A 21,176-nucleotide genomic window follows, 5' to 3' on the forward strand; every position below is an offset into this window, starting at 1 on the left:
ACTTTGGATTTTATTTTGAGTGTTTTGGGAAGCCATTCCAGAGTTTTAAGCAGAGAAGCGACATGAGCTGGTTTCTGTTTGGCTAATAAATGCGCTGTGTGTGTGTGTGTGTGTGTGTGTCCGCGCACATGCACGTGCTTGTGCACACACACACATACAGAAAAACTGGTGAAGAAACCACTGCAGTCATCCAGTGGAGAGATAAATGCAACCTGGGGAAGGTGGGCAAGACTTCATATAAGAATAATGTCACAGCATAACCATGGATGACAAGGCATTTGCTAGGCAGAAAAGTCAGGTATCAGTGTGTGTTGTGTGTGTTTGAGAAACGAGAAATAGCTTTGGATGACTAGTTGGGTGGATGGTGGAACGGCAGGAGGTAGAACAGTCTAAGAAGGGCTTTGAAAGTTGAATTACAGATGCAGAGTCATCGTATTAGACAATTATTTAGTTCGGTATAGATGGGCCCTCTGGAGTTGTGCCACAAGGTGGCCATGCTAGGGAGTTAGGCTTTGAAACTAAGGGCCATGAGCAGCTATACAGGGCTTCTACTTAGACTAGAGATTTTCTGGAAGCTGGGTCAGGGATGACTAGGTAAGGCACTGGTAAGGATGAAAAACCAGGGAGGAGGCAAGAAACAGTGGGGCCTGAAGTTAGGTAGAAGTTGTTGAAGTGAAGGTATAGAGACTTTGGGGTTAGAATGAATTGTCATGAGGACATGAGGTGTGGATTAGGGCAAAAAGCTAATGAGTCCCTTTAAAAAATACAAAACAAACAGTATAAAATATTGAAACAATACAGAAGTGTATAAGAGTGTGTAAAATTCTCACCTTTATTCCATTCCTCTGAGGTGTACCTAAAAGTTGCATTTATATGGTGTGTCTTCCATTTTTTGTGTGTATTTATTTTGTATATGTATTTAAATCTATTGTATATACACATACAATTGAAGTTTAAAATGGGGTTATACTCTTCTTACCGTTTGTTTGCAACTTTATTTTTTCATATGATAACAGTATTCTTCTGCCTTAATTGTTTATTTACCCACTACTTGGCATTCCATTGACTAAGTACCGTAATTTACTTAGTCACCACCTAATTGATAGACCTTTAAGTGGTTTCAGGTTTTTGACTGTTCTGAGCAGTGGTGAAATGATCATTCTTCTTTATTTGTCTCTGTACTGTGCAAACACTTGAGAGAATGTGTGAGGTGAGAAGCATGGAGTCAGATTATGACGGGGGAAGTTGTGGTTCTGTTCCCTCAGGAGTATGTATTGTGCTCTGGATCTGTCCTTGGGGAACCTCCAAAGCAGTGATCAGGCTGGTCAGAAGTCTAAAAGCCACATTCTAGTGGCAATATTCGAAAGAACTGGGGCTATTTCTCCAGATTTTACCTTGCAGTTCACTGCTTCCAGGTATCAGATGCTTCTCAGAGGGAGATGGAATAAGGCTTGCTTGTGGAATTTTAGACGGGAAGAAATAGGAATAATGTGTAGAAGTGAGAATTCAACAGACTTCGGTTAGTTTGGGTAGGACTTTATGGAGCAGGACTTTCTGATGATTGGATTATAAGAGTGGTGGGTTTTCCATCATTGGGTGCATTCAAGCAGAGACTGAGGTGCTATGGAGGGGACAGTATGTGAAGCAAGTTGAACTCTAAGAATCATTCCAATTTTGGTTGATAACAGCATTCAAGACAGAGACCATGAGGCACTAAGGTGGGAATAGCACTAACTGGGCCAGGTTGGGAGAGGGATTGACTGACTGAGGGTCAGTTTAGGGGAGGTTGAGGCTGGAGGCATCCTGGGGTATAGTGCTGGGAAACCTGGAGTGCTGAATGAAGCTGGGTGAGAGATCTGACCTCGTCTGCACTCTTGGTACAGATGGTCTGCAGGCGTATCGGTCAGGGGGGACATAGGGTTAGTGAGGAGTCTGAGGATAACTGTTATGGTGACTTAGGAGGCGGGGTTTATATGGGAGTCATGGTGATCCACGCAAGAAGATAGTGCTTCTAGCAAAAGGAATGGATGAATTGGAGAACCTTGGTGCTGTTTGATTGCCAGTCAGTTTGGAGATGGGTAAGCTGGGTGCAGAGGCTGGAGATGGCCTTTTGGATTTCATGAAGCAAATATTTATTAGGTGCTTGAGACAGAACAGTGAATAGAACAGACAGATATCCCTTCCCTCATGGAGGTTACATTCTAGTGGGGAAGACAAATTACATAAATATATATAGTATATTAGACAGTGATAAACGCTAAAGAGAAAAAACAGGAAATGGGTATGTGATGTATCAGTGGTAGTAGGGTTGAAATTTTAGAGTGGCCAGAAAAGGAGAACCTTTTCCTTCAAACTGGAGAAGATGATTTTTTTTTAAATTTACTTATTTATTTTGGGCTGCGTTGGGTCTTCGTTGCTGTGCGCGGGCTTTCTCTCTAGTTGCGACGAGCGGGGGCTGCTCTTTGTTGCGGTGCGTGGGCTTCTCACTGCAGTGGCTTCTCTTGTTTCAGGGCACAGGCTCTAGACGCACAGGCTTCAGTAGTTGTGGCTCACGGGCTCTGGAGTGCAGGCCCAGTAGTTGTGGCGCACGGGCTTAGTTGCTCCGCGGTATGTGGGATATTCCCAGATCAGGGCTCGAACCCGTGTCCCCTGCATTGGCAGGCAGATTCTTAACCACTGTGCCCCCAGGGAAGCCCAAGATGATGATTTTGAATAGAGACCTAGAGAGAATGTGAGAGAACAGCAAGCCGTGTGGGTTATATGAGGGAAGAAAATTCTAGGCATTGAGGTAGAAACAAGCATATTTGAGGAATGACAAGCAGACCTGTGTTGCCAGAATGGAGTGAGCAAGAAGGTGTTAGGAGATCAAATTAGAGAGATCTAGATCTTTCAAAACCTTGTAGGCCAATGCAGAGTTTGGATTTTTTCTAAGCAGTGGGAAATCATTATTGGGTTTGGGTAGAGGTATGACATGACCTGTGTTTTAACAGGATCACCCTGGTTGCTGTATTGAGAGTAGCCTGTTGGGGTGAGGATGAGGGAGTAGAGGTGAGGATGGCGTAGGATAAGGGAGACCTGTTAAAAGGGGGTAATGCAATAAGCCTGGTGAGAGATGATGATGGCTTGGGCTAGGTAGTGCAAATAGTGAGGAGTTGGGGCTTCCCTGGTGGCGCAGTGGTTGAGAGTCCGCCTGCCGATGCAGGGGACACGGGTTCATGCCCTGGTCCGGGAAGATCCCACGTGCCACGGAGTGGCTGGGCCCGTGAGCCATGGCCGCTGAGCCTGCGCTCCGCAACAGGAGAGGCCACAACAGTGAGAGGCCCGCGTACCACAGGAAAAAAAAAAGTGAGGAGTTGGACCTGAACAGCTGATTATAGGCTAGGAGAATCAGTGCGGGGATCATAACTCTGCCTCAAGATGTAGGGCCCCAGGGTTAGTGGGAAATCATTGGAGGAAGAGACTTTGGGGAGCAGAATCTGGATCATGGCTGTATTTGGGGCAATATTGGGCTTGGAACTCGGATTAGGGTCTGGTCTGGGGCCAGTAAAGGCATCAGAGTGAGATTCATTGGTCTGTGAGAAGATCAGGGTTGGAGTCTGGGTCTGGGCAACATTATTAGGATTGGGACCAATTTTGGGCGGAGGACTAGTTTGGGGTCAAAGTTGTTGGTGGAGGCCAGTACACTTTTTCTGCATCTTCCCATCATATTCTTGGACCAGGGTTGGTTGTAACCACCATCTCCCATCCCATTGAGCTTACCCAGGGGGATTGGAGGAGTATGGAAGCTATAGGGCCTTCTCTTCCTTGGGTGTCATGGCGGTAGACACAGGCTCAGCCCTGCCTGGTTGAAGCCAGCTGACTTTACTACAAGTTGGGACCTACAGTCAGGGAAGGGTGAGGAAGGTGCTTGATTCAGGTCTTTTTCCCCCCAGATGGCCCACTGCGTGACCTTGGTTCAGCTGTCCATTTCATGTGACCACCTCATTGACAAGGACATCAGCTCCAAGTCTGACCCACTCTGCGTCCTTTTACAGGATGTGGGAGGGGGCAAATGGGCTGAGGTGAGAAGGACTATGGGGAATAAAGTTGTGGAGGGAGGCTAGGACTATTTTGGGTTGGAAGGTGCATGACTGTGATGCTTATTGGCTTCTGCCCACAGCTTGGCCGGACTGAGCGAGTACGGAACTGCTCGAGCCCTGAGTTCTCCAAGACTCTGCAGCTTGAGTACCACTTTGAAACAGTCCAAAAGCTCCGATTTGGCATCTATGACATAGACAACAAGACACCTGAGCTGGGGGATGATGACTTCCTAGGAGGGGCTGAGTGTTCCCTAGGACAGGTATGCAGAGCCAGGGATTAGAATCCTTCAGACACAGGTTAAGTAAGAGCGCTGTCAGATAAACCAGACTGCTTGGAACTTGGAGGTTGGGGTCAAACAGGACCTAGCCTTGTCTGAGACCTTGGTACCCCACCCACCCCTGCTCTGCCCCAGATTGTGTCCAGTCGGATACTAACTCTACCCTTGATGCTGAAGCCTGGAAAACCTGCTGGGCGAGGGACCATCACGGTAAGGAGGAACTCTGCTGGGGTTTGTGAGTGGTTGTGTACTTAGATCCACGAGGAATTCATGAGATGATACAGTCTCCTGCTTCTTCCCCTACCTAGGTCTCAGCTCAGGAGCTGAAGGATAGTCGTGTAGTGACCATGGAGGTGGAGGCCAGAAACCTAGATAAGAAGGTGTGTGTGGAAGGAGGCCCTGGGAGTTCAAGAATTAAGCGGACAGGGATGGTGTGTTGGAAGGGGAAGGGTGGGAAGGTCTTTCATAGTGGTTGTCAGGTGCCTGAGTCTTAACTGCGGTCTCTGTGATATTGACAGGACTTCCTGGGAAAATCGGATCCATTCTTGGAGTTTTTCCATCAGGGTGATGGGAAATGGCACCTGGCGTACAGATCTGAGGTGTGAGACCCCTGGGATTGGGTATGATGGGTAGGAGAGAATCTCCTGGGGCTTGTGATTACCAGGGTTTGGAGCACAGGGCTAAAGAGTCTGCATACGGGTAGGAAGAATGGCAGCTCCCCACATGCCAACACAGAGCTCACTAGAGGCCTTGCCCTCCACCTTCAGGTCATCAAGAACAACCTGAACCCTACTTGGAAGCGCTTCTCTGTTCCCCTTCAACACTTCTGTGGGGGAGACCCCAGCACACCCATCCAGGTGAGGAGCTTGCCTCCTGAGCGGACTGAGCAGGGGCAGAGAGCCTGGGGAGGGATTTATTCTCACCTGCCACCTGCCTCCTGGTCTTTATATACACACACCCCCCTTCCCTCCTAGGTGCGATGCTCAGATTATGACAGTGATGGTTCACATGACCTCATTGGTACCTTCCACACCAGCTTGGCCCAGCTGCAAGCAGTCCCAGTGAGTGCTGGCTCAGGGGTTGAGGTGGGCCTAGGGGCTGCAGCTCCAGGGAGAGAGGGAGGGCAGGGCAGCTCCAGTCCTGTCTAATGCTCTAGAAGTTTCCTACTCTAATTTTTCTTTCCTTATCAGGCTGAGTTTGAATGCATCCACCTTGAGAAACAGCAGAAAAAGAAAAGCTACAAGAACTCTGGAACTATCTGTGTCAAGATTTGTCAGGTGAGACAGTAGCCCATGTGACCCAGTCTCTGACTTCTAAGCTCCATGACCCCAACCCCTTCACTCCAGCTATGACCCTGGTTTCATCTACAGGTAGAAACAGAATATTCATTCTTGGACTATGTGATGGGAGGCTGTCAAATCAACTTCACTGTAAGTTGCTTCATCAGGGGCAAGAGAACAGATCTGGGGTGCAAGGTGGCCTTCAGCTCCCCTCCTCCCCTCCTCCCTTCCTCCCAGGTGGGCGTGGACTTCACGGGCTCCAATGGAGACCCTTCCTCACCTGATTCCCTGCACTACCTGAGTCCAACAGGAGTCAATGAGTACCTGACAGCACTGTGGAGTGTGGGCAGTGTGGTTCAGGACTATGATTCGTAAGTAACTTTGTCTCTTGCCCATCCCCACTCCCTGCAGATGCTTTAGCCTCGGGCTCATGGTCCTCTCACTGCTTCTTCCCCCATTCACTGTCTTCCCACAGGGACAAGCTGTTCCCAGCATTTGGATTTGGGGCCCAGGTACCCCCTGACTGGCAGGTGAGTGTTTTCTTCCCCTCCCCTACTCCTGTTTTTAGTTTCAGGGTCCTGATTTTGGGGGATGTGGTAAACTTGCTGCTTGGCACCCAGCTTTATGAGGAGTTGCAGGGATGTATCCTTACAGGCATGTATATAACAAATGCTCAGGACTAAATACCTCCTGTATGTTGCTTGGTACATACCATAATGCCCTTTTTCTTAGCACAAAAGTGGTCATGGGGAAAGAACCTCATTTTTTTTCTTGCCCTCAGGTCTCCCATGAATTTGCCTTGAACTTCAACCCTAATAACCCCTACTGTGCAGGTAAGTCCCCAATCCTCCAGCGTAAGGTATATCTGTCCATATCTAGAGAGGCAAGGGAGAATGGGGGTGGGGAGATAGACACCTGACTCCATTGGCCAGAGGAGTGGATTTTAGAGCTAGGCCTCTGGAGTCAAATCTTCATCCTGCCACTTGCTAATCATATGACTTGGGGCCAGTTGCTTAGCTTCTGTGTGCTTTGGCTTCATAATAAGACTAAATATTATAGGATATTGAATATTTAAGAAGATGCATATAAAGTTTGAAGCAGTAAGCCTGGCACATACTAAGTGTTCTCTAAACTATGATAGCTGTTATATTATTATTATCTTTGCCTAGAAGCTCACAGGGCATCAGTGGAAACCTTGGTGCCTCCCTGCAGCTCTATTCAGGGTACTTTTTGCCCCACACTCTTTTGTCTAGAGAGGGCCAAACCCAGTGTTTCCCTAGCACCCACACAAGAGCAACAAGCTGAAGTGGAAAACTTGACCTGATCTGACCTGGGTTTTTATTTTTGACTTGGGTTCAGACTTAGAGAAAAGTTGCAAGAATAGTTACAGGGATTCAGGTCACTGGGGATCAGGGGTCAGGGCCTGGGTCACAGGGGCTGTTGTTTACCTTCATCCAGATTCCTCAGACATGGACAGTTTACCCCATTTGCTGTGTCATTCTCTCTCTCACTCAGATTTTCTCTCTTCCTCCTCTTTCTCTCTCTATATATACACTTTTTTCCCAGAAATGTTTGAGAACTGTGGTGAATAATCCCTGCCCCAAGTTTGCCTCCATGGCCCCAACAACTTTGCACTCATCATCATCCGCATGGCCCTTTATCCCTGAATACTTCAGTGTTCCCTAAAATCAAAGACATTCTCTTACATAACCACAGTGCAATTCTCAAAATCAGGAAATTAACATCAATACAATACTATTACCCAATCTATAAAATTTATTCAAAATTTTCCAGTTGTCCTCTCTTTTATAGCAAAAGAAAATCTTGGATCACACGTTTCATTCATCTGTCTTCCAGAGTTCTTCATGTCTTTCATGATATTGACATTTTTTAAGATTAAAGGCCAGATCATTTGTAGAATGTCCTTCAGTTTGGGTTTACCTGATATCTCCTCATAATTAGATTCAAATTATGCATTTTTGGCGGGAATACCACAGAAGCCATGCTGTGTGTTCAGGAGGCACATGATATTGATTTATCCTCTTACCAGTCATATTAACTTCGATCACTTGGTTAAGGTAGAGTCTACCAGGTTTCTCTACTATACAAGTACTGTTTTTTTCTTTATATGTAATTTTTAAAAATTCTTTTTATGAAGTATAGTTGATTTACAATGTTGTGTTAGTTTCCGGTGTACAGCAAAGTGATTCAGTTTATATATACATATAAATACAGTTTATATACACACACACACATATATCTTTCTCATATTCTTTTCCATTATGGTTTATTACAGGATATTGAATATAGTTCCCTGTGTTACACAGTAGGACCTTGTTGTTTATCTATTTTATGTATAGTAATTTGTATCTGCTAATCCCAAACTCCTAATTGATCCCTCCCGTATCCCCTTTCCCCTTTGTTAACCATAAATTTGTTTTCTATGTCTGAGTCTGTTTCTGTTTTGTACACAAGTTCATTTGTATCATATTTTAAAATATTTCACTTTTTATTTATTTATATGGTTGCGCTGGGTCTTAGTTGTGGCAGGTGGGCTCCTTAGTTGCAGCTCATGGGCTCCTTAATTGAGGCCACCAGGCTCCTTAGTTGTGGCATGCGAACTCTTAGTTGCAGCATGCATGTGGGATCTAGTTCCCTGACCAGGGATTGAACCCCGGGCCCCCTGCATTGGGAGCTCAGAGTCTTAACCACTGTGCCACCAGGGAAGTCCCTGTATCATATTTTAGATTCCACATGAGTGGTATTATATGGTATTTGTCTTTCTCTTTCTGACTGACTTAGTGTGATAATCTCTAGGTCCATCCATGTTGATGCAAATGGCAATATTTCACTCCTTTTTATGGCTGAGTAGTATTCCACTGTGTGTGCATGTGTGTGTGTGTATCACGTCTTTTTTTAAATTCTAATTTTTAATCATTTTTAATTTATTTATTTATTTTTATTTTTTGGCGGTGCTGCATGGCATGCAGGATCTTAGTTCCCCGACCAAGGATCAAACCCATGCCCCCTGCAGTGGAAGCACAGAGTCCTAACCACTGGACCACCAGGGAATTTTGTGCATTTCTCTAATAATTAGCAACGTTGAGCATCTTTTCATGTGCCTATTGGCCATGTGTATGTCTTCTTTTTTTTTAATAAATGTATCTATTTTTATTTTTGGCTGCATTGGGTCTCCATTGCTGCATGTGGGCTTTCTCTAGTTGTGGCAAGCAGGGGCTACTCTTCGTTGTGATGCATGGGCTTCTCATTGCGGTGGCTTCTCTTGTTGTGGAGCACGGGCTCTAGGCGTGCAGGCTTCAGTAGTTGTGGCTCGCGGGCTCTAGAGCACAGGCTCAGTAGTTGTGGTGCATGGGCTTAGTTGCTTCACGGCATGTGGGATCTTCCCGGACCAGGGCTTGAACCCGTGTACCCTGCATTGGTAGGTGGATTCTCCTTTTTTTTTTCGTTTTTTTGCGGTACGCAGGCCTCTCACTGTTGTGGCCTCTCCTGCTGCGGAGCACAGGCTCTGGACGCGCAGGCTCAGTGGCCATGACTCACGGGCCCAGCCGCTCCGCGGCATGTGGGATCCTCCCGGACCGGGGCACGAACCCGTGTCCCCTGCATCAGCAGGCGGACTCTCGACCACTGCGCCACCAGGGAAGCCCGGTAGGTGGATTCTTAACCACTGTGCCACCAGGGAAGTCCTTGTATGTCTTCTTTAAAGAAGTGTCTGTTTAGGTCTTTTGCCCATTTTTCGATTGGGTTGTTTTTTTTTTTTTTTTGCTGTACGCAGGCCTCTCACTGCTGTGGCCTCTCCCGTTGCGGAGCACAGGCTCCGGACACACAGGCTCCGCGGCCATGGCTCGCGGGCCCAGCCGCTCCGCGGCATGTGGGATCTTCCGGGATCGGGGCACGAACCCGTGTCCCCTGCATCGGCAGGCGGACTCTCAACCACTGCGCCACCAGGGAAGCCCTGGGTTGTTTTTTTTTTGTTATTGAGTTGTATGAGCTGTTTGTATATTTTAAAGATTAATCCCTTGTTGGTCGCATCATTTCCAAATATTTTCTCGCAGTCTGTAGGTTGTCTTTTCGTTTTGTTTATGGTTTCCTTTGCTGTACAGAAGCTTGTAAGTTTGATTAGGCCCCATTTGTTTATTTTTGCTTTTATTTCTATTTCCTTGGGAGACTGGCCTAAGAAAACACTGGTACAATTTATGTCAGAGAATGTTTTGCCTATGTTCTCTTTTAGGAGTTTTATGGTGTCATGTCTTATATTTAAGTCTTTAAGCCATTTTGAGTTTATTTTTGTGTATGGTGTGAGGGAGTGTTCTAACTTCATTGGTTTGCACGTGACCGTCCAGCTTTCCCAACAGCACTTACTTTTCTCCATTGTATATTCTTGCCTCCTTTATCAAAGGTAACTGACCATAGGTGTGTGGGTCTGTTTTTTTTCCTTTTAATTAATAAGTATCCTTTGGGAGGATACTTTGAGGCTGTATAAATATCCAGTCACTCATCAATTTTTACCCTCTAGTTTTAGAATCCATTGATGATCCTTGCCTGAATCAATTATCTCTGATTGTCAAATGATTCTATAATTTCTCCTTCTACATTTATTAAGGAAGAACTTTTCCTTCTCTCCCATTATTTAATATCTCTGTGGATTCTTATGTTATTAAATGGGTTATAATTCATTATTTTATTAAGTGGGTTATAATCTGATGCTCTCAGCACTCCTAGATTTGTTCAGGGGATTCCCCCTTATCTGGGTTTTAATTCAAACTGTGATTTAGGGCATGTGCCTTTCCTCTCTTTGGCCTTAATTTTCTCATCTGTAGGAGAGGGTTAAGAACTGTGGGTTACAGGGGTGACTGAATGAAATGCACCCAGGTTCCTAAATCTCCTTGGCCAGTATAGAGTGATGTCAGGACTGGCTGAATGCTGAGAGGCCCAGTATTTTATGGTATTCTTTGCCTTTCTTCTCTAGGCATCCAGGGCATTGTGGATGCTTACCGCCAGGCCCTGCCCCAAGTTCGGCTCTATGGCCCCACCAACTTTGCACCCATCATCAACCATGTGGCTAGGTTTGCAGCCCAGGCTGCACATCAGAGGACGGCCTCGGTGAGGGTCATGGGAGGTAGTGGGTGGGGAGGGGGGACTTGGTCAGGGGCTCCCTTGAGGGCTGTGTAACAGGTGACTTCTTGTCAGTGTGGGATTATGTGGCTGGGATGTTTAGAGGGTCTGCCTCAGTATATGAATGGACTTGCCCTTAGCAATACTTCGTGCTGTTGCTGCTGACTGATGGTGCTGTGACAGATGTGGAGGCCACACGTGAGGCTGTGGTTCGTGCCTCCTACCTGCCCATGTCAGTGATCATCGTGGGTGTGGGTGGTGCTGACTTCGAGGCCATGGAGCAGCTGGATGCTGATGGTGGACCCCTGCGTACACGCTCCGGGGAGGCAGCTGCTCGTGACATAGTGCAGTTTGTGCCCTACCGCCGCTTCCAGAATGTGAGTAGGGACAAGCTCGGGGACAGAATAGATCTGGGAGTTTAGCCTTCCACCTCTCCCTGATGTGAGTGGGGATACTTACCCTTTCATCGGGGGCTCAGGGTTGGGTGTTGGATTTTGTATCCTTTCTGGGGTATGAAATGTAGACCTGGGGAAGGGGTCATGGGTCATCACTGAACTTGCCCCTCTTCTCCTTGGCAGGCCCCTCGAGAGGCACTGGCGCAGACTGTACTTGCAGAAGTACCCACGCAACTCGTCTCCTACTTCAAGGCCCAAGGTTGGGCCCCATTCAAACCACTTCCACCTGCAGCCAAGGGCCCTGCACAGGTCCCTCAGGCCTAGATTCCTTTGGAGGGGTAGACTGTGGCCAGTCCTCAGCCCTGTGTTCTTAAGGTCCCCTAACCCTGAACACACATTCCCTAGTGCTAGCATTTTATGTTTTATACTTTTATGCTTACTTTTATTTATACTTGCTATAGCCACTCTTGATCTCACCTGCTTGTCCCTGGAGCCTCTCATTCAATAAAGATCAGTGAAGACCACACTTTGCTACCACTCTGTGTTTCTGGGTGGAAATCTGCTATTAGCCATGTTTACTTCTCCTCTCTGAGCTTATTTGTTGACCTTAGGGATTGTTGAGTGAAGGATTCATCTGATATAATAGCCCCACTCAAAGAAATTGGGTAATCCTGGCCACATATCTAGAGACACTGACTCTGTTTTTGAAAATGCAAAGGCTGAATGTAAGCCAAACACCTAGCCTGCCCTGCCTCAGAGCAGAGCTGAGCTGTGAACACAGACAAGGTGGAAAGTGCTAGGGGAGGGGTGACTTTTAAGATGGAGCAGGGGGGCTATGCTAGACTTCCTGGAGGGATGGAGCAGTGGTGGTTCTAGTCCTAAAAATAGGCTATAAGCCTGAATTTTTTAATAACTAATTTTTTTTCTTACTAGAAAATAAATATGTATATTCATTATAGGAAAAAATAAATATCACCCAAACTCCCATGTCCCAATAAAATATTTGGTGCATATTTTTTAATACTTTATGCATATTTTTAGTGATACATGTTTTTTGTTTTACAAAATTGGGATCATACCATACATACTATTTTAGTATGCTTTAAATGTTTTTAGAATGTGTGCTAGTTAGTACAAAATTATTTCAAATATAAATACTGTATAAAATAGATTATGGAGCAGGGTGTATTTTCTAGGTCTGACAGATTTTTCCCTAAATAGATATTATACTGTTTGCACTTTGTTCTTATTATATTTTGGGTATTTTATCTGTTAGAACTTACTGCTGACCTCATTTTTTCTAATGCTTATGTATTACTCTGTGTATGAGTGTACTATAGCTTATTTAGCCAATCCCTAATTTATCAAGATTGGGTCCCTTCTAGTTTTCTTCTGTTATAACAAACAGTGCTGTAAGGAATATCCTTCTACATTTTTCTGTGCATTTACAGGAATGTTTCTGAAGGATTTATTCCTACAAGTGAAAATGCTCAATCAAAAGATAGGAATATTTAACATTTTAATAGATATTGTAAATTGCCTTTCATAACAATTTTTTACCCATTTTGTTAATCTGACAGGCAAAAAAACTCATTTTTAGTTTGAATTTATTTATGAAGGCTAGGTATCATTTTATATGTTTATTTGTCGATTGTATTTCTTCTGAACAGCCTTTTTATAGGTTGTCCTTATAGCCCTTATTCTGTTACAGTTATTCAGTTATTAATACATGTTGAAAATATTTCCTCCAAGGCTATTGTCTTTTCAGTTATAGTATTTTTTGGTCTATGTAACTCTTCTGATATGGAAATTAAAAATTCTTATGTATACCAACCTAGCTTGCTTTTTAAGAAATTATCCATATATCATTATTTACTTTTCATGACATTAAACATTCCCTTATATTACCATTTCTATTGTCTCCATATTATTTTTGTAGTGTACTTTATCTTCTTAGATACTATTTTCAGTTTTTTCCTTCATAAACAACAGTATGGTGGACATCCTTAAAGTATTAACTTAGATTATATCTAGGTATCCTTTGGATCCATGCTTAGAAGTGGAATTGCAGTGATTAAAAAGTATAGGGCTTCCCTGGTGGCGCAGTGGTTGAGGGTCCGCCTGCCGATGCAGGGGGACACGGGTTCGTGCCCCGGTCCGGGAAGATCCCACATGCCCTGGAGCGGCTGGGCCCGTGAGTCATGGCCGCTGAGCCTGCGCGTCCGGAGCCTGTGCTCTGCAACGGGAGAGGCCACAACAGTGAGAGGCCCGCATACCGCAAAAAAAAAAAAAAAAAAAAAGTATAAAAAAATGTAAGGCTTGGGGCTTCCCTGGTGGCACAGTGGTTGAGAGTCCGCCTGCCGATGCAGGGGAAGCGGGTTCATGCCCTGCAGGGTCTGGGAAGATCCCACATGCCACGGAGCAGCTAGGCCCGTGAGCCATGGCCGCTGAGCCTGCGCATCCGGAGCCTGTGCTCCGCAACGGGAGAGGCCACAACAGTGAGAAGCCCGCGTACCGCCACAAAAATAAATAAATAAATAAATAAAATTTAAGGTTTTTGGTACTTACTATGAAGTTGCCCTCTAGAAAAGCTGTATTAGTTCATTAGTTAGAAAACCTCAGGCTTTAAGAGTAATAACCCCAAAATTTAAACAGATGGATGCATGTTCCACTCCCCCCACATACTCATGCATTCCACTTTCCAGAGGTGTAACCACTGTTAATAGTCTATATATTCTTCCAAAACATGAACACACTACAAAGGATCCTAACAGTCAAGATGTTGCATGTTTCTTTGTTCACACTTGTTCCCCTTTTCTCCTCTTGGCCTGGGTAGAACTCATTAACCCTTTAATGTCTGTCTCCTCTTTTTCCCTCCAATTCTACTTTTGACCCTTAGAGTGAAGAGTTCTTGGATCAAGTCAATGAATTCTCCCATTTTGTGGAGCATCGTCTCTCCCCTATCAGGCTCCTTGAGGGCAGGGACTGGTAAATACTAGACTACCTGTACTGTGCCTAGCATAGTCGTGCACTCAGGTCCCAGTAAAGACAACCTGGGTAAAGGCGACCAGGCCTGCATCAACTCTGACTCAGATGCTTCCTAGAGGTTCTCAAGTCTCCCTAGTTTTTACCTGAAGGGGTAGTTCCTCCTCCACCTGCACCTAGCAAGAGTTGGGGTGAGAATTGAGGTGCACAAGCATGGCTTCATGCTGACTGGCGCTCTGCAAGAGGGTGGTAGGCTTGGGGTCCTGCTGTGTTTCAGCTCTTCGTTAGCTGTGTGACCTTGAGCAACTTGCCTGACCTGAGTGGCTTCCGCCTCTGGTTGTGAAGATTAGTTAGGGTAAGGCATATAACGTCCAGAGTACTGTCTTGTGCACATGGTGAACACTCCATAAACATCATCTACTGCTGCTACTATATTGATCTGGACTTCTCAAAGAGGGCGTTTTTGTAGACCCCCCAACCATGTTTATATACCAAAGGCAACTAGAGCGCCGCACACCCCCCTTCCCACAAGAGACCTCCCAGCACTGATCCAGCTTCTTTCAGCATAGACCTCCACTCCAACAATCAGCATGTTTAATGGGCCCTCCCTGTGGCACTGTCCCCTGCCTCCCCTGAGGTTTGAATGCCATGGGCTCGGACTCGATACAAGCATGTGAAATGGGGGTGGCCCCAGTTGCTTAGAATCTGGATCTTCACCTTGGGAAAGGCAGCTGGGGGGTCATTCTGGGGAGACAAATGGATCATGCCAAGGCCCGGTCTCCCAAGGACTGCCCTCCTCCCCAGTCTTCCTTCACTGTGAGACAAACATACCTCTAGGTGGAAAGTCTGAATCTCAGATTTCTCCACATCGAAGGTGAATTTCCCTAAGAAAACTTCAGTCTCATCATCAACCTGGAGGCCCTAGTAAGTGAAGAATGAGTGGAGGAACAGTGAGGCCCAGGTGGAGGAGGGAGAGAGTGACTCTGTTTAGCACCTACTGTGTTCAGCATCTGTATGCATACTCTCATTTATTTTTTGGTGTTAGTATAGTGTGGAATGTGGGCTCAAAGAAATCAAGTTGCAAATTTTAGTTCGGCCACTTGCACTTCATAGGTTGTTGTGTGGATGCAAGGATATATAATCCATGTAAAGTACTCCACACAGAGTAAGCACTCAATAAACCGTAACTAATATTTGAATATGGTTATAATTATTTATAACCTACAGCAGCCTTGAGAGGCAAGTGGTAGTATCTCCATTTTATGGATGAGCGAGCCAAGACTCAGTAGTCTCAGTTTTCATGACTGCCTTGTGCTCTCTAGGCAAAAATCCCCCACCTCCTTGGCCTCAGCCCCACTTACATAGACTGCGAAGTCACGCGGGGCGCTCTTGGCTCCCCGGGTGTGTGCCACGCTGGGCGGTGGATGCTGCAGAGTGATGTCGCTCAGCTGCACACGACCCGGCAACTGGATCACCACCTGGCCCTGGTCGCCCTCAAAAGCCCAGCAATTCCCAGGGAACACATCTGGCTGCAGGCGGGCGGACAGACACACAGCCCATCAGAACCACAGGACAGGTTGACCCCATCATGGGCCCCGCCCAGTCCTCCAACCAGTACCTAGCAGGGCCAGATCTCTCCAGTATCACGTTGTCCTCGTTGTCCTCGGCCTCACCCAGAGCCTCACCCCAGACAAGCCAGGCCCCGCCTCCAGGACTTCTGCCCAGCAGGGCCCACCTGGCGCCACGCCCTCAGTTCTGTCAGGTCCCACCCCAGGGGAGCTGCGGGGGTCCTTTTCCCAGAGTCCCGCCCCAGATCCCGTTCCGGGATCTAGGTTCCAGGCCCACCTCCAGGATAACCGTGGGCGGTCGCACATAGTTCCAGAAGCTGAAGCCATTCCAGAAGTAGGCAGTGTTCGCATCCTCGTAGTCGGGGGACGTCTTCTCTAAGTCGATGGAGGCTCCTGGAGCAGGGAGAAGCAACCACTCAGGGGCTCCTAGGCCTGACTGACAGCTGGGGCAGGGTCTGTCTGAGGTCGGTCTCCTGGAGCCGGTCATGTGCATAGTTCTGTCTGTGTCTCTGAGTCTCAGTCTCTCAGTGTCTCTGTGTCTTACCCACAGAGCTCAGCGCATAGTCGGGTTTCCGCACAAAGTCCTCACTCAGCCTCTGGAATACGAGTTTGGCCACTCTCTGAAAAGAGAGAGGGCGGGGCCTGGAGGGGTGGGGCTTGCAGGCAGCTTTTATAGTGGGGCAGAGTTCTCTGGGGATAGACTTTGTGGACCCCGGGAAAAATTCCGAAGGCGGGGTTTTGGGCTGGGCCTTAAGGCTCAGGACCCAGGGAGTGGAGCTGCAGGGTGGGCCGGGACTGTGCAATGGGCGGAGCCACGGGGCCAGGCTCCTGGGGCCCGAGCTCCTGGACCCGGTTCTGAGAACAGGATGAGTCTGCGGGGCTCACCTCGCTGTTGGCTGCGCGAACGCTGGCCACCTCCTTGTGGAGTTTAACCAGCTCAGCCCGGAGCTGCTGCAGCTGCTGCTCCTGGGAGCGCATGCGCTCGCGGTATTCGCTGCAGGCAGAAGGTTGGCACGGTGCAGTTAGTTGGCTCCCCGTCCCCCTGGACACTTCAGCACCTTTGAGGCCCCCAACTCCCCACCCCAGGTGCCCTCTCTCACCTTAGAGTCAGCATCTCCTTAGGTTCCTGTTGGAGGGAGGAGGGAGGGACAAAATACAGCGCTGCTGAGCTCCCACCCACCTCTGTTCCCACCTCAGTGTGGGAGGCCAGACTCAAAAAGCCTTGCTTCTGAGGACTGCCAACCCCTGTCCCCCTGGCCTGTCCTTCCAGGACCTCTCAGAGACACACCCTCAAGCACCTTTGGGCACAATCCCTCAGAAATCTTCTGTTTATATCCAGCCATTCCTTAGGGTTATAGCTTCCAGCACTGCCCCGCTCCCAGCGGCCCAGGGGACTCCACACAACCTCCAGGTTCACAGCCTGCCAACCACCCACCCCCGGACAGACTCCCCGACTCACATTCTCCAAAGGAGGGGCCAGGTACAGGATCCCCCACCAGAGTGCTGGAGAAAGAGGGGGCTGGTCTCAGGGGAAGGAAAGGGAGAGGGTTTCCCTGGCATAAAGGGGACAGTGGGGAGACAAGAGGCTTGAAGGGGCTGAGTCTGAGGGGGGACTAGAAGGCTCTGAAGGGGACTGTGAGGAGCTGTGAGCCTCTGAAGAGACTGAGTGGGCTGAAGGGTACAGGAGAGAATGTACCAGGTTTGCCTCCAAAGCAGCCAGGGCTGGGGCCCTAGGGAATTCGCCGCCCTCTCACCTGCCAGAAAGAGGCTCAGCAGTGACACAGCCGTGAGCAGGAAGCGGATGGAACAGACCTCCCTGAAGAACCGGAGGCAGGCTGAGGCCCCGATACCCTAGCGAACCCCACGGACCCCACCCCAGTGTCCTAGACCCAGCTCCTGTGAGCACCGGTGTGAATCGGCTCAAGCCTCAGCCGGGTCTGGCCCTGCTCCCCACCCCCTCAAGGAGCAGCCCCTGGGGCTCCCCTTTCCCTTCCTCTGACCTGTACACACTGACCAGCACACCTCCTACCAGGGATAACAACATGCTCAGCACCTGGAAGAGTGGGCCTGAGGAGAAGAGAGGGGGCTCAGAGAAGGGACTAGGCTTAGGGAGGGGGAGAGGTGAGGGGCTCACAGAGCGTGGTGTTCGAGGTTCAAGAAGGGGCTCAGGGACAGGGGCTCAGGAACAGCGGTGTGGGCTAGGAGAATTAGATGCGGGCAAGGAGAATGAGTTGGATTCTCATTCTTAGGGAAGATGGATCGGGCTCAGAGAAAGGGCTGGAGAATCAGACACGGGCCGGGGGCTCAGAACTGAAAACAGGGCCCCAGAGGTGAGAAATGGAATTCGGAGAGGGGGGCCAGAGGGTCAGAGGGGATCTGGGCTGGGCTGGCCTGGCCCGTACTCAGGAAGCTCCTGGACACTCGCGGGGGAGGTATCTCCTGCCTCAGATCCAGAGTCGAGAGGTCGAGCTGCTCCTCAGGGACACCGGGAGAGCCAGCCGATTCTGCGGGAGCCCAAGGGGCTCCATTGGGGCCTTGCGCACCGCAGGCCCGCTGTTTCCCCGGCACCTGGCCGCAGGTTCCCCAGCCCAGAAGCAGAGCAGCCTCAGAGGCTTTAGTCCCACTGGAGCCCCATCCCGGGTCTCTCGCAGCACTCTGAGGCCCTGCTCCCAGAAAGCTCAGTCTAGCCGTGGTCCCACCTCCCAAACGGTGGCCCCGCCCCCAGCCTTAGGTCTTGATACGGCCCCATTTCCCTGGTAGCCAACTCATGCTAACACCGAGGCCGCTCCTCCTCAGTGGTGCCCAATCACAGGACTTGCCCCGCCCCTCCCCAGGACCGTCCACCACACCGGGGCCCTCCCCTTGGGGCGTCTTATCTAGTGCCTCCTCTTTTCACCCTACAGGTCCCGCCCCTTAGGAGGCACCCAGATAGTTTTATTCCGCTTCCGCGCCAAGCCCCACCCCTTAGGCCCCACCCACTCCCTCCTCTCACCCGGGTTCGACCCTGCCCGCACCCGAGGCCCCGCCCCTCACTGTTGCCGAGCCACAGGCGGCCGGCCCGTTGTGGCTCCGAGGCCGGCTTCAGCCGAGAGCTTTCAGCCCTTGTGGTTCTTCCGGGCACTCCAGCGCTCAAGGCGGGCTCACCGCAGCTAGAGCCCCGGGCTCTTCTGACCTCGGGCTCTCCGGGCTCCGGCTCAGCTGACCGGTGCCTGCAGCTGTCCCCCGAGATGACGCTCACAGAGCTGTTGCTGTTGTTGCTGTAGAAGTTGGGCGTGTGCTTGTGCGGGAACGCGGCAGAGCCCGGGCGGCGGCTTCGCCGCATCCTGACCCTGGGCTGCCCCCCTCACGGACGCCAAAGTCACCGCCTGAGCCGCCAAGGCCCTCGGCCCTCCCTCAGCAGGTGCGTGCCGCCGGGACCCCAAGGACTCTGCGTGCAGCCGTGGTGCCCCGCGGCCTGACCCAACCAACCCTCTCCCCTCTATCTGGGCCTGGCTGCTGACTTCATAGAGGAGACCAGGGTCTCCGCCGAACGCTCTGGTGTGGCGTCACAGAGCTAGTCGTGACGTCACTGGGGAGCCCTGGCAGTCTGTCTTATTCTTTCCCAGGTTAAAGCAAGCAATGACATCACAGCACTTCCCAGAACACCCCGTCCAAAGCTACACTCTGTGTAAAAGAATTTCTATCCCCCTTCCTGCTTTGTTTTTCTCCTTAGCACTTATTACTGACATGCTATGTGTTTTCTTTTTCTTTCTTTTTCTTTTTTCTTTCTTTCTTTCTTTCTTTTCTTTCTTTCTTCTTTCTCTCTTTCTTTCTTTCTTCATAACCTGTTACTCCCAGTACAGCAGTAAACTTTATGAAGGCAGGGATTTTTGTTTTGTTCACTACTGTATCCTCCAGCGCCTAGATAGGCCTAGCATGTGGTAGGTGCTCAAATATCTGTGAACGAATAAATGTTAAGGAGCAAGCGATCACCCACAGCACTTCTCAATAAAGTCTTTTTAGTTTCTTAGTCTCTTTTGCTCTACAACCCTTCAGGCCCCTCCTCTCATCCTAGTCATTAGGCCAGAGAACTCTGACCTCAGGGATCTGTGGGCTCCTCTCCCAGACCCATATTCATCAGGGGTCTGTGGGGTGAGAATTCAGTACCCACCAATCTCCATACCCACACTCAGACCATCTGAGTCACCTAGAAGGGAATGAGGAATCACACATGATCACAGCCAAGAGACCAGATGTTCCCAAACTCCTGCTTTGCAATAGGATAGTACCAGTGCAGCTTATAGAAATTCAGGTTCCCAGGCACACCTTGAGATATTACTTTAGCATTTCTAGAGTGGGCGCAGGAGTGTTCATATATATTTTTTTAAGATTTATTTATTATTTATATACTTTATTTATTTTTGGATGTGTCAGGTCTCAGTTGTGGCACGCAGGCTCTTCCTTGCGTTGCACGGGCTCCCCTCTAGTTGTGGCATGAGGGTTTTCTCTTCTCTAGTTGAGGCGCTCGAGCTCAGTAGTTGTGGCACGCGGGCTTAATTGCCCGGAGGCATGTGGGATCTTAGTTCCCTGACCAGGCATCGAATCCACATCCCCTGCATTGTAAGGTGGATCCTTTACCACTGGATCACCAGGGAAGTCCCAGAATGTGCATTTTTAAAAAAATTAATTAATAATTAATTAATTAATTTTTGGCTGCGTTGGGTCTTCGTTGCTGCACGCGAGTTTTCTTTTTTCTAGTTGCAGCGAGCAGGGGCTACTCTTCGATGCGGTGCGCAGGCCTCTCATTGCAGTGGCTTCTCTCGTTGCGGAGCACGGGCTCTAGGTGTGCGGGCTTCATTAGTTGTGGCACGTGAGCTCAGTAGTTGTGGTGCACGGGCTTCGTTGCTCTGCAGCATGTGGGATCTTCCCAGACCAGGGCTCAAACCCATGTCCCCTGCATTGGCAGGCGGATTCTTAACCACTGCACCACCAGGGAAGCCCAAAATGTGCATTTTTAACCACCACATGTGTGATCCTGATTAGGGACCATACTTTGAAAAGCAGTGCAGTTCATCCTGTGCATATTACACAGCTAGGCAAATAGGTCCAGTAAGGAGAAAGGATTTTCCTGACACCGAAGATTAGAATTCCAAAATCCTGCCCTGGAGTTCAGTACTCACCAGTAAACCCCAAGTGAAGGACCTCTAGCTTTTGGTTAAGAAGTGTTTTGAACACCTGCTATGTACAAGCTAGGAACACACATTCAGTCACTCATTAATTCAATAAATGTGTTGAGTGCCTCCATGCTAATGCTGGGAGCTAGGGGATTCATTTATTAATACATCCATTCGGGCAGTGTTTTGAGGGTTTGCAATGTGCCAGACCCTGAGCTGGGCATTGAGGATAGTGAGGTGACAAGGAACAACATGAGGCCCACGTCCTTGAGTCCTCACAGGCTAGCAGAGACCAGCCTGGAGTC

General features: G+C 48.7%; 2 protein-coding genes across 8 annotated transcripts in view; one reads left to right on the forward strand and one right to left on the reverse strand.

Moving 5' to 3' along the window:
* LOC132503758 (copine-1) overlaps positions 1 to 11,689 on the forward strand; it is a 37,433-nt gene extending 25,744 nt beyond the window's left edge. For 6 of the 7 annotated variants that reach the window (XM_060120531.1, XM_060120527.1, XM_060120529.1 and 3 more), the window contains 15 exons: positions 3,933 to 4,061; positions 4,160 to 4,339; positions 4,493 to 4,567; positions 4,666 to 4,737; positions 4,876 to 4,956; positions 5,125 to 5,214; positions 5,332 to 5,418; positions 5,548 to 5,634; positions 5,728 to 5,787; positions 5,875 to 6,008; positions 6,113 to 6,167; positions 6,419 to 6,470; positions 10,625 to 10,758; positions 10,911 to 11,147; positions 11,349 to 11,689. In XM_060120531.1, coding sequence (XP_059976514.1) covers positions 3,933 to 4,061; positions 4,160 to 4,339; positions 4,493 to 4,567; positions 4,666 to 4,737; positions 4,876 to 4,956; positions 5,125 to 5,214; positions 5,332 to 5,418; positions 5,548 to 5,634; positions 5,728 to 5,787; positions 5,875 to 6,008; positions 6,113 to 6,167; positions 6,419 to 6,470; positions 10,625 to 10,758; positions 10,911 to 11,147; positions 11,349 to 11,489 — 1,614 coding nt within the window. In that variant the 3' untranslated portion in view covers positions 11,490 to 11,689. The remainder of the gene's footprint in view (positions 1 to 3,932; positions 4,062 to 4,159; positions 4,340 to 4,492; positions 4,568 to 4,665; positions 4,738 to 4,875; positions 4,957 to 5,124; positions 5,215 to 5,331; positions 5,419 to 5,547; positions 5,635 to 5,727; positions 5,788 to 5,874; positions 6,009 to 6,112; positions 6,168 to 6,418; positions 6,471 to 10,624; positions 10,759 to 10,910; positions 11,148 to 11,348) is intronic. The other variant, XM_060120533.1, reaches the window with a different exon arrangement.
* A 3,039-nt stretch (positions 11,690 to 14,728) lies between these two features.
* On the reverse strand, positions 14,729 to 19,090 carry SPAG4 (sperm associated antigen 4). Its single transcript, XM_060120534.1, is given in 13 exon segments — positions 14,729 to 14,894; positions 14,982 to 15,071; positions 15,512 to 15,679; positions 15,996 to 16,111; positions 16,263 to 16,338; positions 16,604 to 16,712; positions 16,819 to 16,844; positions 17,178 to 17,221; positions 17,473 to 17,534; positions 17,719 to 17,785; positions 18,121 to 18,222; positions 18,733 to 18,794; positions 18,796 to 19,090. Coding segments are annotated over 13 exon segments (1,317 nt in total). The 5' UTR covers positions 19,041 to 19,090; the 3' UTR covers positions 14,729 to 14,744.
* Between the last annotated feature and the right edge of the window lie 2,086 nt (positions 19,091 to 21,176).

Source organism: Mesoplodon densirostris, chromosome 16 (genome assembly GCF_025265405.1).
Source record: "Mesoplodon densirostris isolate mMesDen1 chromosome 16, mMesDen1 primary haplotype, whole genome shotgun sequence".
NCBI lineage: Eukaryota > Metazoa > Chordata > Mammalia > Artiodactyla > Ziphiidae > Mesoplodon > Mesoplodon densirostris.